This window comes from Podarcis vaucheri (assembly GCF_965113315.1).
Source record: "Podarcis vaucheri genome assembly, chromosome: 15".
Taxonomy (NCBI): domain Eukaryota; kingdom Metazoa; phylum Chordata; class Lepidosauria; order Squamata; family Lacertidae; genus Podarcis; species Podarcis vaucheri.
This window is the reverse complement of record NC_138753.1, coordinates 37,509,035-37,521,698: the sequence shown is the minus strand read 5'-3', so window position 1 is coordinate 37,521,698 and position 12,664 is coordinate 37,509,035. Positions and strand designations below refer to the sequence as shown.

The 12,664-nt window shown below is 42.0% G+C and overlaps 1 protein-coding gene across 1 annotated transcript in view; it reads left to right on the top strand.

Annotated features, from left to right (window-relative positions):
• UNC5D (unc-5 netrin receptor D) overlaps positions 1-8,896 on the top strand; it is a 451,316-nt gene extending 442,420 nt beyond the window's left edge. Inside the window, exon 17 of the mRNA XM_082200306.1 lies at positions 8,332-8,896. Within this exon, the coding sequence (XP_082056432.1) occupies positions 8,332-8,536 (205 nt within the window). The 3' untranslated portion in view covers positions 8,537-8,896. The remainder of the gene's footprint in view (positions 1-8,331) is intronic.
• Positions 8,897-12,664: the final 3,768 nt, after the last annotated feature.

Here is a 12,664-nt window from a genome sequence, read left to right as displayed (position 1 = left end):
CTCCCTGCCTTCTTTACCCTTCTCAGTCACTGTTGTTATATTTGCACATCAATCTGCAATTCAGACATTTCCCAATATCTTGAAAGCTTCAACATTATAATTTATCACCAGGACACTGTTCCCAGTGTAGGGCCTGCAGGATACTTCCTTGGAAGTTTTTAAGCAGATGTTGGATGGCTATCTGTCATGCATGCTTTAGCTGAGAATCCTGCACTGCAAGGGGGTTGGACTAGATGACCCCTGGGTCCCTTATGATTCTATGATCCACCAGCACCTTTCAGAAATTTCCACCTCCAAAAGGTTTGCCTTATGCCATCATTTGCTTCCTTTCAGAAGCATACCAACACCTGTTCCTAAAAGATTTCGAGGCTGCTGCTTGACAAAACGGTTGCTTTAAGTTTGAGATAATCCCCTTTATGTTGTTTGGGGGTTTTTTTTAAAAGAAAGAAAGAAAAGGAAACAAAATCTTAGGCTTTCATTCATTACATTTTTATGAGGTTACATCTTTATATTGTAAATGAACGCCAAAATTTTCATCCTGGTTACAGTTAATTGGAACTCGATAGAAAATAATTTTTTTCTCAAGAAAGTAGAAGTTAATTACACATTTGCTTGAAAAAGGATGAGTGTCAATTCAACAGTACTGAGTTGTACAGTACACTGCATATTTTGTTATTTACTATTGTATGTGTTGATTCATTACATATGAGAGTATAATTCAGTGATTGTTTTTAAGTGTGGTTGGGTATGAAGGTTCTGGCTGTTGTTGTTATTAGGTAAAACCTATATCGTGTATAGATTTATATTGTAAACCACTTTACAAACAATAACAATGGGTGTCCGAAATGCTGTAAAACAAATAATGTGCAAATTAAATGTGGCAGAGTAGAATTTATAAGAGTGTCGATATTGCATTGCAATATTCTGCCACGCCTGATGATAACTTACCTGAATTTGTAAGGCTTTTCTTAAAAAATGAACATATAGTGTGATTTGTGGAAAGGCCATTGTTCATCGATTGAGCCCATGCTTTCTATGCAGAAGTATCCAGATCCAATCCCTGACACCTCCAGAGAGGACTTGCAAAAACTCCTTCCCCAACCTTTGGTCCTAGGTGTTGTTAGACTACAACATGGGAAGGCTGATGTAGCAATACTGAGCTAAACTGGCCATTGTCTGACTCAGTGCGAGGCAGCCTCCTATTCTCTTTCTGCAAAACTCCAAGTTTTAGGCTGCCTCCTTCCTCCTTCCTGCAGTAGTCCACTTTCTCTCGCACTCTCTTCAGTTCCAATCCAATCAGCCTAGAGAGAATGGGCTGATGAGCAGGGCTGTTTTCAGCCAGAAGTCAGTTCCAGCATCTCCAATGGCAATCTCCCATGGGTGCCATTGCCATCATAAGAGAACAAGGGAGACATTCATGGTGAGCTCCGACAGCTCTTTTTCTAGAAACCCAGCACTGCCAATGAGTGAGAAAGCAATAGAAGCAGCTGCTCTTTTTGTTCACTCCCATTGCTTGACAGTTCTCTTCCTCGGCGATGTAAGGACTGAATGGAGGGCAATGGCAAGAGGAAGAACAGCGCAGCCAGTGGGGGCTGCATTGTGGGCCGCAGTTGATGCCCAGCAAAGCCGATTCTCATGATTGCATCAGCAAGAATAGCCTCAACTATTCTAGCGAGTCGTCGTCGTCCCCCCATTTCCTTTCCTGGTTTTATAAAAAAGAATTGGATCAAAATATATGCTTCTGTACAAGGTGGCTGGGAAGGGTGTTGAATGTGTATCTAAATAATAAGTAAAGGTAAAGGTAAAGGGACCCCTGACCATTAGGTCCAGTCGCGGATGACTCTGGGGTTGCGGCGCTCATCTCGCTTTACTGGCCAAGGGAGCCGGCCAGCATGACTGAGCCGCTTCTGGCGAACCAGAGCAGTGCACAGAAACGCTGTTTACCTTCCCGCCAGAGCACTACCTATTTATCTATTTGCACTTTGACGTGCTTTTGAACTGCTAGGTTGGCAGGAGCAGGGACCAAGCAATGGGAGCTCACCCCATTGTGGGGATTCGAACCGCCGACCTTCTGATTGGCAAGCCCTAGGCTCTGTGGTTCAGACCACAGCGCCACCCGCATCCCATAAATAATAATTAGAAATGGCAATAGTATCAATTAACCTGTACAACCCATCCACAATAATAGTTTCCGTCCAAATTGATACCTTTCCTGCCCATGTGGCAGATGAAGATGATGGCAGCAGACACTGACCCTATGCCTTCTCCTTGGTGGGAATGATGCGCAGTAGCATAGGTTTGCCACTGGGGATCTGTAGCTGTAGTCTCTGGCAAGAAAACTAACTGCTCTAGTTGGGTCCTGCCACCAAGCTACATTCTGTGCCTTGGGGCAGGGGAAAGGGGAGGCAGAAGCAGCTCCCAGGATGTCTGTAGGGTTTTGCTTGTCTTGATCCTGCACACAAACTTTCAAGCAGACTTGTTTGCCTATGGAAGTAGGTGCCTTTGATTGGATAATGCTGGCGCTCTTGTCTGAATCTAAAACAGCCAAGTGGCACAATTTCAGTAGGGGAGAGATTACCTGGATTAGTGATGAGTGGGACCTGCAACAAAACGCTACAGGGCATCCTCGCCTCTTAGCAAGAGGACTGCTGTTCATGGGTCTTTTCCGCAGTGGCTGCCGAGAATGCCCAGCCCTTATTGGGGGCATAGTTGTATTTGTTGTGAAGATGCCAGCATGGCGATATACCTTCAACTTTCTCAGTAGCCCCATTGCTGGTCTATTTCCATTAGCACGCAGCAGCTCATCAGTTTGGGAATGATGTCTTCCCTGACATTCCCATTAATGTCCCATTAATGTCTTCCCATTAATCAGCAGACCTGGGAAACAAGTGGGTGCACTGCTGAATCCAATGTCAGTCCTGCTCAGAGTAGACACATTGAAATGAATGAACCCAACTGAGTCGTGTCCTTTTAACTTCTACTCTGAATGGGACTGGGTCCAACCCACAGAACCCAACTTGCTATTCTGAATTAAAAACTTTAAAAAGGTTGAGCCGTTGAAGAAGCTGAACGCTTGTACTTCTTTCTTTTTCAAAAAGAAAAGGGAGAAGAGAATCTCATTAACAGGCAAGCCAAATTCTGTACCTTTTTAAACAAGTGGATCTCTTCCCAAGCTCCTATCCTGGGCATTTGTTAGACTTGTTTGGAACTAGCTGTGCCTTCTGGAACTGAAGCATGTGTGTTTTCTATTGGCTACACTAATTGCTCATGGAAGGAAGGAACAAGGCACCAGAGGCAAATTGGAGCTGGATGCTTTCTGGATGTTTGGAACAACTATCCAGCCTGCAGTCTGTTTTGTATGGATTTTGAACCAAGATATGTGGTTTTTAGAACAAGCGAGTGCAGGTGGCTGAGCTGGCTGGCTGGCTGTCTTTTTTCTGGGGGTTTGTTGTCGTTGAGTTCCTTGTGTTTCCTTGCTAGGAACATTGTTCAGCTATCTATTATTAATGAAAAGACTGGAAAGGGACTACTTGGTTGCATTTCTGGCAGAGAGACTGCACACGTGAGCAGTATATTAACATTGTCTACCGTGACCGTAAATGACGCAGCACTAGAAATCACCAGAGAAACTGGGGGAGCTTCAGGTCCTCCATCTCATTGCACTGCAGATAATTCCTCTGCATTGTGTATTTCAGGGATGTCCAACCTGTGGCCTTCCATATATTGTTGGCCTTCAGCTCCCATCAGTTCTGACTCTGGGCAGTGCAGCCTGCTGTTAGAGAGGAACAGAGTTGTCAATTTCAGTTTCTAATTTCACAAACCTTAAGATAATTCCACCCCATTTTTGCATCGATTTGCCATTTATTTATTTTTAAAGTCTGCACAAAAAAGGTATGTGTTTTCATGCTCATGTATCTTTCAAATATATGGAATTTTGTCCAATGTACACATTTTGGCAAGGAATTTTTTCATAGGCTTTGCATGTTATTCTTCATTAATATATGCATTTCTGTTCACACATTTTTCTTGTTGGAGAACCACACCACTGAATTCAGAGACACGTGACTCTTGAAGGACAGTTGTGGTTTGCTTTGTTTATTGGTTGGAGGAGTGTGAATTAGGTAGGTGCACATTAAAATCTGAACCCAATGAATTCCCCTTCGTCCCTCGTTGGAGTCTAGCATCATCTGGATTGCTATAGATTCCCTACCCCTGGTGTGCTTGCACACACATACATTGGTGCCCATTCAAGCTGTTCATGGTTTCTTTTAAAAAAGACACTTTGTTTTTTTGTGGTCCATGGCTATGGTCATCCTGGAACTGAAGGAGTGGAAAGATTTTGGGGGAAGGGGTGTTGCTTCTCTTAAGCAAGTCACTAGATTTTGCATTTTATATTTTGCAATCCGGGATGGCAATCTCAGTGATACCCAAACTATTATGCCACTTTGAACAGTCATGGCTTTCTCCCAATGAATTCTGGGAGCTGAGAGTTGTTAGGAGACCCCTGTTCCCTTCACAGAGCTATGGTTCCCTGGGTCTTTTACCAATCAATCCCTCTTCCCACGGAACCATAGGAACTATGGGTTTTTGAAGGGGATTTTACTGAGACTTTTCATGGGCACCATAAGAGCTACGTGTGGGGAAGGGGGCAGCACACTGGTGCCTACAGGTGTCACTCTGACAACCCCTGATATAGCCCTATCTGATGTTTGTAGGTGAGGGTGGGCGCAGGGCTGAATGTGGCATGTATAGAGCCCTATCAATCATTAAAAGATCACATTAGCATTATTTCTAGAATCCTTGCAACAACCCAGTAAAGCTGGTATTATTAGCTTCCTCTTAATTGCAGGTGGGGAGCAGAGACTGAGGGTCAAACAACATGTATCATGGCATCATAATTCTACCTCAGGATCTACTGGTTGTATCACAGATGTTTAACTATAGCGACTTTCCCCATCAGGGCTAGATGGCTGAAATGAAGAAAACTAACCAGGAGCAGTCTTCTGTGTGAAAGGGTTGTGAGCTCAGTTCAGCTCTCACGCCGAAAACAAATTCCTAGGCTCAGATTGCGCTCAGAAACACCTTGCTCTCTAATTCCAACTATGGCTTTTGCACCTAGCTCTGATTGGCAGATCTCGTGGTTCTAGTAAAAAAACAAAACAATAACCCCAAAGTAGATCCAACATGAAGTCTATCCAAACCTACTTTAGGCTTGGAAGAATTTACTCTAATAAGCCAATAGTTTAAACTTTGAGAACATAACACTATTAAGGCAATGTAGCTGCTGTACCAGAGGCAATGCAGCAATGTCTTGGATTGAGTGGAAAGCAAGAAAGCTTACAGTTATTTGTTTATTGATTGAGGTAAAAAGTTGCCTGAACAAGTGAAGATGTGTCGTAGTGGGTCTACCCCCCAATGTTCCCAAGAATGCAGGTGCCTCTTGGGCCTTTGTACATGACGGGGCTGCAGTATGAACACACTTTGAAGCCTTTGTGCAGTCAGGGATCCCAATAGGGAAGGTTCCATCTCAGCTGAACACACATAGAAACTAGGAACGAAAGAGAAATTTCATTCAATTTACATCTCAAGATGAACCTGTCTAATTCACACTTTCCACATCAATATGCAAACCAAAACACAGCCTTCCTTTGAAATTCACACTTCTCTGAATTTTGCCATGTAGTTCTCCAGCCAAGTAATATGTACAAAAATGCATATATTCATGAAATAACATGCACAAATGAAGCCTGGTGGGGGAACATTGCTTTGCAAAAGTGTGCATATTAGGATAAATTTTCACAAAAATTCTGGTAAATATTCATAAGGACTTAAAAAAAAATAATTGCAAACTGATGTGGGAAACTGAACTTAAGATTGGAAAAAAATGAGAAACTGAGAGAAAGCAAAACTGACAGATTTCACTTATCCCTGTTAGAAAGTCTGTTCAGACCATCATCCTTAACAGAGAGAGGTCTGAGAGGAGCCAGGGCACTCATGTGTACGCCGTTTCTCCTCTGCACACTTGTAGCCCTCACGAGTCCAGGCAAACCCTGGAAGAAGGGTGAAGAGCTCTGCAGAAGGTTGGGATCCAGTCCTGAGCCTGTACTCTGAGCAATATTTACTTATTTCAGCTCAGCACTTAGTCAGGAAGCTTAGATCTGACATTTTGCCAGGCATTATGTGGTAAAGGTTTGGATGACTTTTCGCAAAGTGCTCTGGTCCTCTCGGCTTTAGCTGGTAAACTAACTATATCTAGCATCTAAGTTTCTGTATGTTCATATGCAAGGAAAAGTCGGCTCATATTTTCCATTTAGCATATTAACCCATCTCTTCCTACTTCGTGCTGCTTCTAGGATTTAGCAAAGATACCTCATGATCAGCACCGTTGAAATGGTACTTCCAGGCCCTGAGCTGATTCACACATGCACCAACACCTAGGCATCTCACTGGTGACGCACCCAGATATCTCACCACTTGGTGGTGATGAGCCACAGCTAAACACAAGAACTGCCTCCACTGAAATGTAATATGCATGAGATAACATAAGAGTGTATGAAAAAGTCTGTGGTGATAAATTTCACATAGTCAGTGTGATATGAAGCAGTGGACCCACACTTATGTGAACTGACCTCAGTCACTATCTGAGAAGTTCTTTGAGCGATTGTAGTTCCACAGAGATTTAATTCCAGAAAGCCTTACATGGATGTATTATGTATAATAAGCTGTATGTAAATATGACTATGCATATGCATGCTTCCTAGCTTGCTAGTTTTACTTGGATGATTATTCCCAGAGGAAATAACACAAGTCAATTTGTCAAAAGGCACAGTCTCTTAATAGCATAGTCTGAAAATAATATGCATTCAGCAACCAGTTTGTTCCAGCAGGTCTTGCGCAAATAAATGCCCTGAACGTTCCCATCAATCTTGTGTGCACACTTTAGCAAAATATATAAAAATGGCTTATGAAGAAAGGCAACTAAAAAAAAAAATCAAGTTCCATGCCAAAGCACACCAAACCTTGAATACAAACTCACAATATTTGCTTGTGCCATGGTGATTTGTTACTAAATTATGGATCATGCTTTAGAAGTCCTTGTTATTTACACCGGGATGCAGGTACCTTTGTTCATGCAAACAGCCTTGTTTATCCAGCTCTCTAAAAAGTCAATGTGTTGCTACCACTTAGCCAAAAAGTTCATTTCCAAAAAAATGCACTGCTATTCTTGTGTGCCATTGTGATATTAAGCCTATTATTTAGACGCTGCTTATTTTCATGGAATGTGCAGCCTGTGGCTTGTATCCAGTGTTCTCTGTCTGTTAATGCAAGTGCTCATGTGAGTTTTAGTCTTGTGGAACAGATGAATCTAACACAACAGTTGTGCTAGTGGAAACTCGTCACTCAATGTATTCTGCAGTCTATTGCGCAACTAAGGTTGCATTCAGACACTTTATTTTGTTTCTATGGCACTTTCTTACTTGATCAGTTCTGCATTCTCTGGGACATAAAAGCCACTTCTGAAGTCTACCAGAAATTCCGTACTCATTTCTATGTTAGTTGCTTCCAGAAAAGAAAAGAAAATCCTGTTAACTTGGAAAATTATCGGACAAAATCTGGGGCGGCATTCTGGCATACTGTACTTTCCTGCTATTTTCATGGTTGGATCGTGGGGAAACAGAAACAGCATGCACATAAAGGTGGTGACATGTCCAATGACATCCACGGTTGCATCACACCACACCCATTGGTGTGAATGAATTTAGTGTGACATGTGACTTATTGATTAAAAAAAAACCTCACAGTTCCATAATGCAACAGGTAGCTCAGTCAGTAGAGCATGAGACTTTTAATCTCAAGGTCAGGGGTTCGAGCCCCACCAATGATCTACTGCAGACGTCCAGTGATCTAACGGTAGATCACAATCTACCTGTTGGACATGCCTGAACTAGATGTCCCTTGTGGTCCCTCCAAGTCTACATTTCTATGATTCTATGCAGTGTAACAGGGACATTAAAAACTGGGACAGGCATTCTAACATTAAAACATATGGAGTAAGTCCCACATCTGAATGTACCCAAAGTTACCTGCTTATGCATTTTCTTGTTCAACAATGTTCTCCTGGCACAAGACATTTCAGCAGTGGAACCGTTAAGAGAACTTAACTTAGTGCTGCATTGGATGCAACCTTAAAAGTAGTTAGATTCCAAAGTTCCTCCCTACATTTCCCAGAGATCGCCTGAGTTTTGCAAGCAATAATCCTACCAAGTATCTGTGAGGGGGGCAGTCATCATCCTGAACCCTAACCCCTTTGTTTTTGCCTCTCTCATTTAGGAATTTGTCTTACTTTGCTACCCAGCGCAGCCCATCTGCTGTTATTTTGGACTTGTGGGAAGCCAGGCATCAACACGATGGCGATTTAGACTCTTTAGCCTGTGCACTGGAAGAGATAGGAAGGACACAGCCCAAAAACTCTAATCTAACAGAAACTCAAATCGAGGAGTCCAACTTCAGCTACAGCAGACAAAATGGACTATAGTCATCATTTTCGAGGAACTGATAACCAGCTTGGACTTTGTAACTGAGGGAATTCCTGTGAGCCGGAAGAAACCATGTGCTACAATCACACATCCTTCCCATGATTCATTGGCTCTCTCCTTCACGCCATCAAACCAATTTGCATCTGGAGGAACAGAAGAAGCTGGCAAGCCATAAAGAAGACCCAGGCCCCTTTACACAACTGTTGCTGTAAGAGGGTGGGGGAAACAATCTCCCAATGAAGATTAAAGATTAAATCACAATGAAGATTAAATTTGATACTTAAGTGCAGAAAATGAGTACGATCTTTTGGCTACCACAACCAAGAGAGGAAAAGATTAAAATTATGGAATATTTAAAAGATGCCTGGATTTTTCTAAATCTTAGACCTCTCTGCGTTTTGGTTTGCTCAGTTGTTTCTTCTCTATGTGTTTTGTGGCTTTCTTGTTTAGTTTTCAACTAAAGCCAAGCAGCGTGGGCACTCACTGAGGCAATGGCCATTTAGGGGGCACAGGTAAGATGGAGCTGGTGCCACAATCACCACTAGAAAGAGGGGGGAGGACAGAAAACAATGAATTGCTAGAAGTTGGTATCTGCCTTGGGTACAAAAACTTTGTGTGATTAACCTGCTTTTTAAGAAAGTGGTTGGGTGCATTAATATTAGGGTGTGCACTGACCACAAGATTTGGTTTGGGCTGCAATTTGGCACTTTGGAAAACAGCTTACCTTGGTTGGAGGTGCTGTGTGATTTGACACAGAGGCCATCAGAGTCTGCTTCAATCGCCCCATCCTCTCCACTTCTGGGAAATTTTTAAATGGGGCTGTAACATTTCCTTCCTTTTCACAGAAGTGGGTAAAATTTGAAGGTATTGTAGAGTCTCAAGAGTGGATTAACACCACTGAATTACAGGCAAATAAGTGCAACTTAATTTTTTTTTTAAAAAAAAGCAGAAATATCTGTAACTTTTTAATATTTTGGCAGAATTGAATGAAATATGCAGGTAAGGCTGCCCTTTCTTGGGGCACGAATTTCTCCAAATTTCAGAAGGATACATTCAGTGGTTTTATTCCAAGGACAGCCATTATAGGGTGGGTAAAATCACTCAGTCTGCTACTGTTTTGTGGGGATTCAGTTAGAAAATTGCTGAAAAGTTGCCCCTAGGTAAGAAATCTGCCAAATTGCGGACAAATTGGTTCAGGGGCTTTTGGGCTAGGCACTTTAAAAGTTGGTGAGAAGGGATTTTCTTTTCAGGTAAAATGATTTCCTCCGCTTATAAGCATTCACAGCTGAACTCTCCTTCTGCCCTCTCCCCACCCTGGCATTATGATAACTTTAGATACGTTAGTTTGCTCTTGGCAGACATTTCTCTGCAGCATCATTGAAAACATCATTGTTTGGATGGCTGAGGCACCATAAAGCACTTCAGTAATCACAACTTGTGGATAGCACAACCCATTCCTCCTGTGACAAGTCCAAAATCCCCCCAAGACACCCCAGTTCATCCAAAGTGCATCCTAAGTAACATCTTACTCATATAAGAAGATTGGACTCAGGAGACACGTGGTTAGATCTCCTGACTTTTTAAATAAAAAATAAAATCAGTTTTGAGAAGTTCCCCATTTTTAAATTGGAGCATGCCCAGTGGAGGGCGTTTTTCCAACCCTTTCCCTGGTAAGAGTCACTCTTCCCACAGGTGCTATTAGACCTCAGGAAAAAAAATCACAAATATCTATGTCATACCAGTATTTTGTCCCCAGCGGGTGTGTATGTGGGAGAGCTAGATTTAGATCAAGGAAACTGGAAGAGAAGCTTTCCTGCATTGCTGCTCCCATTATCAGAGACCCGTGTGGCACTTTTGCATGGCTGGGGGTGGAATTTTCTGAAAATCTCAATGTGGAGCTTATCTACACGAATCCTTTCCCATTCCCATCTTGCTCATTGATCTTGACAAGAAATGAGCTATTTTTTTTACTAGTACTCCTAAAACTATGAACAAATATTGCATATTATATGCATTATTATACAGGTACATATAAAATTATATGCATATACACACCAGGTTTCCTAAAGTAGCCAGCACATAAATAGATACATTGAACAATGCATATAACTGTATAAAAAATACTTATATGTTAAGACTTATAAAATTATGCTGCAGAAATATGGTGCCGCCTCGTGCTTGACTTTTTTATATGTATTACACGTTATATATATGTATTTGCATATAATTAGTTGACCTTCTTTAAAGAGAAAACAGGGCACAAGCATGTTGGATGTAAGAGATGGTCAGATGCAGGAAAAATTCAGCTGTGTCAGGACTTCCAGATTTCAGGTATAAATCTTCCTTCTCCATTTCTAGATGACATTCATATCATGCATTTAAAGCTTTATGATACTGGTTCTCCCTCAAAGAACTATGGGAGCTGTAGTTTGTTCAGTATGCTGAGAGTTGATAGGATAAACCTATTCCCCACACAAAGCCACAATTTCTAGATTTCCCTCTGAAGAAGGATTGGTTGTGATATGGGAGAGGAGCAGCTCCACCCCATTCCCTCCAACATTTCTCCAATGAAAACAGGGACATCCTAAGGAAAAGTGGGGCATTCTGGGATCAAATCAGAAACCGAGACAGCTTCTGTAAACCCCTGGAAAATAGGGACAATTGGAGGGTCTGCTATCCCTGAGCTAAGACACTTCAAAGCAATGACAGAGTGAAAGCCGCTGAGATATTTTCACTTTCATTTCCTTGTTGCATTAATTTTTGGAACTCCCTCTTTTGCTAATTAGTGCTCTCACTGGGGCTTGGCCGAAGGACTTTGGAATCCTTCAAGCAAGAGTGGGGAGCCTGTGGCCCTCCAGACGCTGTAGGAGCCCCAATTTCCACCAGCTGCACCCACCTTGGCCACTGCTCAGGGATGATGGGCGTTGTAGCCCCAACAACATCATGGCTGCCACTGGTTCCTCACTCCTGTTTTAAAGGTACACGTGAGAGGAAGTGAGAGGCCCCCGAGACCATATAACACCGGTCCTGAGAGATCTGCTGTGGCTCCCAGTATGTTTCCGAGCACAGTTCAAAGTGTTGGTGCTGACCTTTAAAGCCCTAAACGGCCTCGGTCCTGTATACCTGAAGGAGCGTCTCCACTCCCATCATTCAGCCCGGACACTGAGGTCCAGCGCTGAGGGCCTTCTGGCGGTTCCCTCACTGTGAGAAGTGAGGTTACAGGGAACCAGGCAGAGGGCCTTTTCAGTAGTGGCGCCTGCCCTGTGAAACGCCCTCCCATCAGATGTCAAGGCAATGAGCAATTATCTTACTTTTACAAGACATCTGAAGGCAGCCCTGTTTAGGGATGTTTTTAATGTTTAATGCTGTATTGTGTTTTTAATATTCGGTTGGAAGCTGCCAAGAGTGGCTGAGGAAACCCAGCCAAATGGGCAGGGTATTATTATTATTATTATTATTATTATTATTATTATTATTATTATTATTATTATTATTAGATGCCTCTGACTAAAGAGCTTAGTTGGGCCGGTTGGGAGTATTTCTGGTTAGCAGATTTTTTTTCCCCAATACTTGGTAGTTTTTTCAGACAAAATTACACTTTTGGAAGCTCAGAAAAATGGATAGATTCTTCCCAATCTGGTCAGGTATATACTGAATATGTATCTCTGTATCCTGGCCTCTTTGAGTTTTTAGAACAACTTGTTTCCTATTGCATTTCAAATGGTTGTAATCTACCCTGGGACCTGGTGGGTAATGAATTGAAATAATAATTATAATTATTTGTCTGGCAAAAAAGGGATCATGCCCTTTTTTTTAACCCTTCAGATTGACAGATTTATTTAGTAGTCGTATGATAATAATTATTATATAATATAATTACAATATATAATTCTATAATATAATTCAAAAAATTATAAGTAGTACAGGTATTACAATAAGTACAGTGTACAATTAGTGTACTATCATAGCTGCAAACACACACACACACACACACACACACACAAATACCAAAATTACAAAATGGGGGAACCCCAATTCTGTAGCTCTGTAGGAAGAGGAAAGATACCCACTCAACCAAAGACCACTTGGGTCAAAACCATTTTTTTAAAAAAAGTATGCAGGAACAG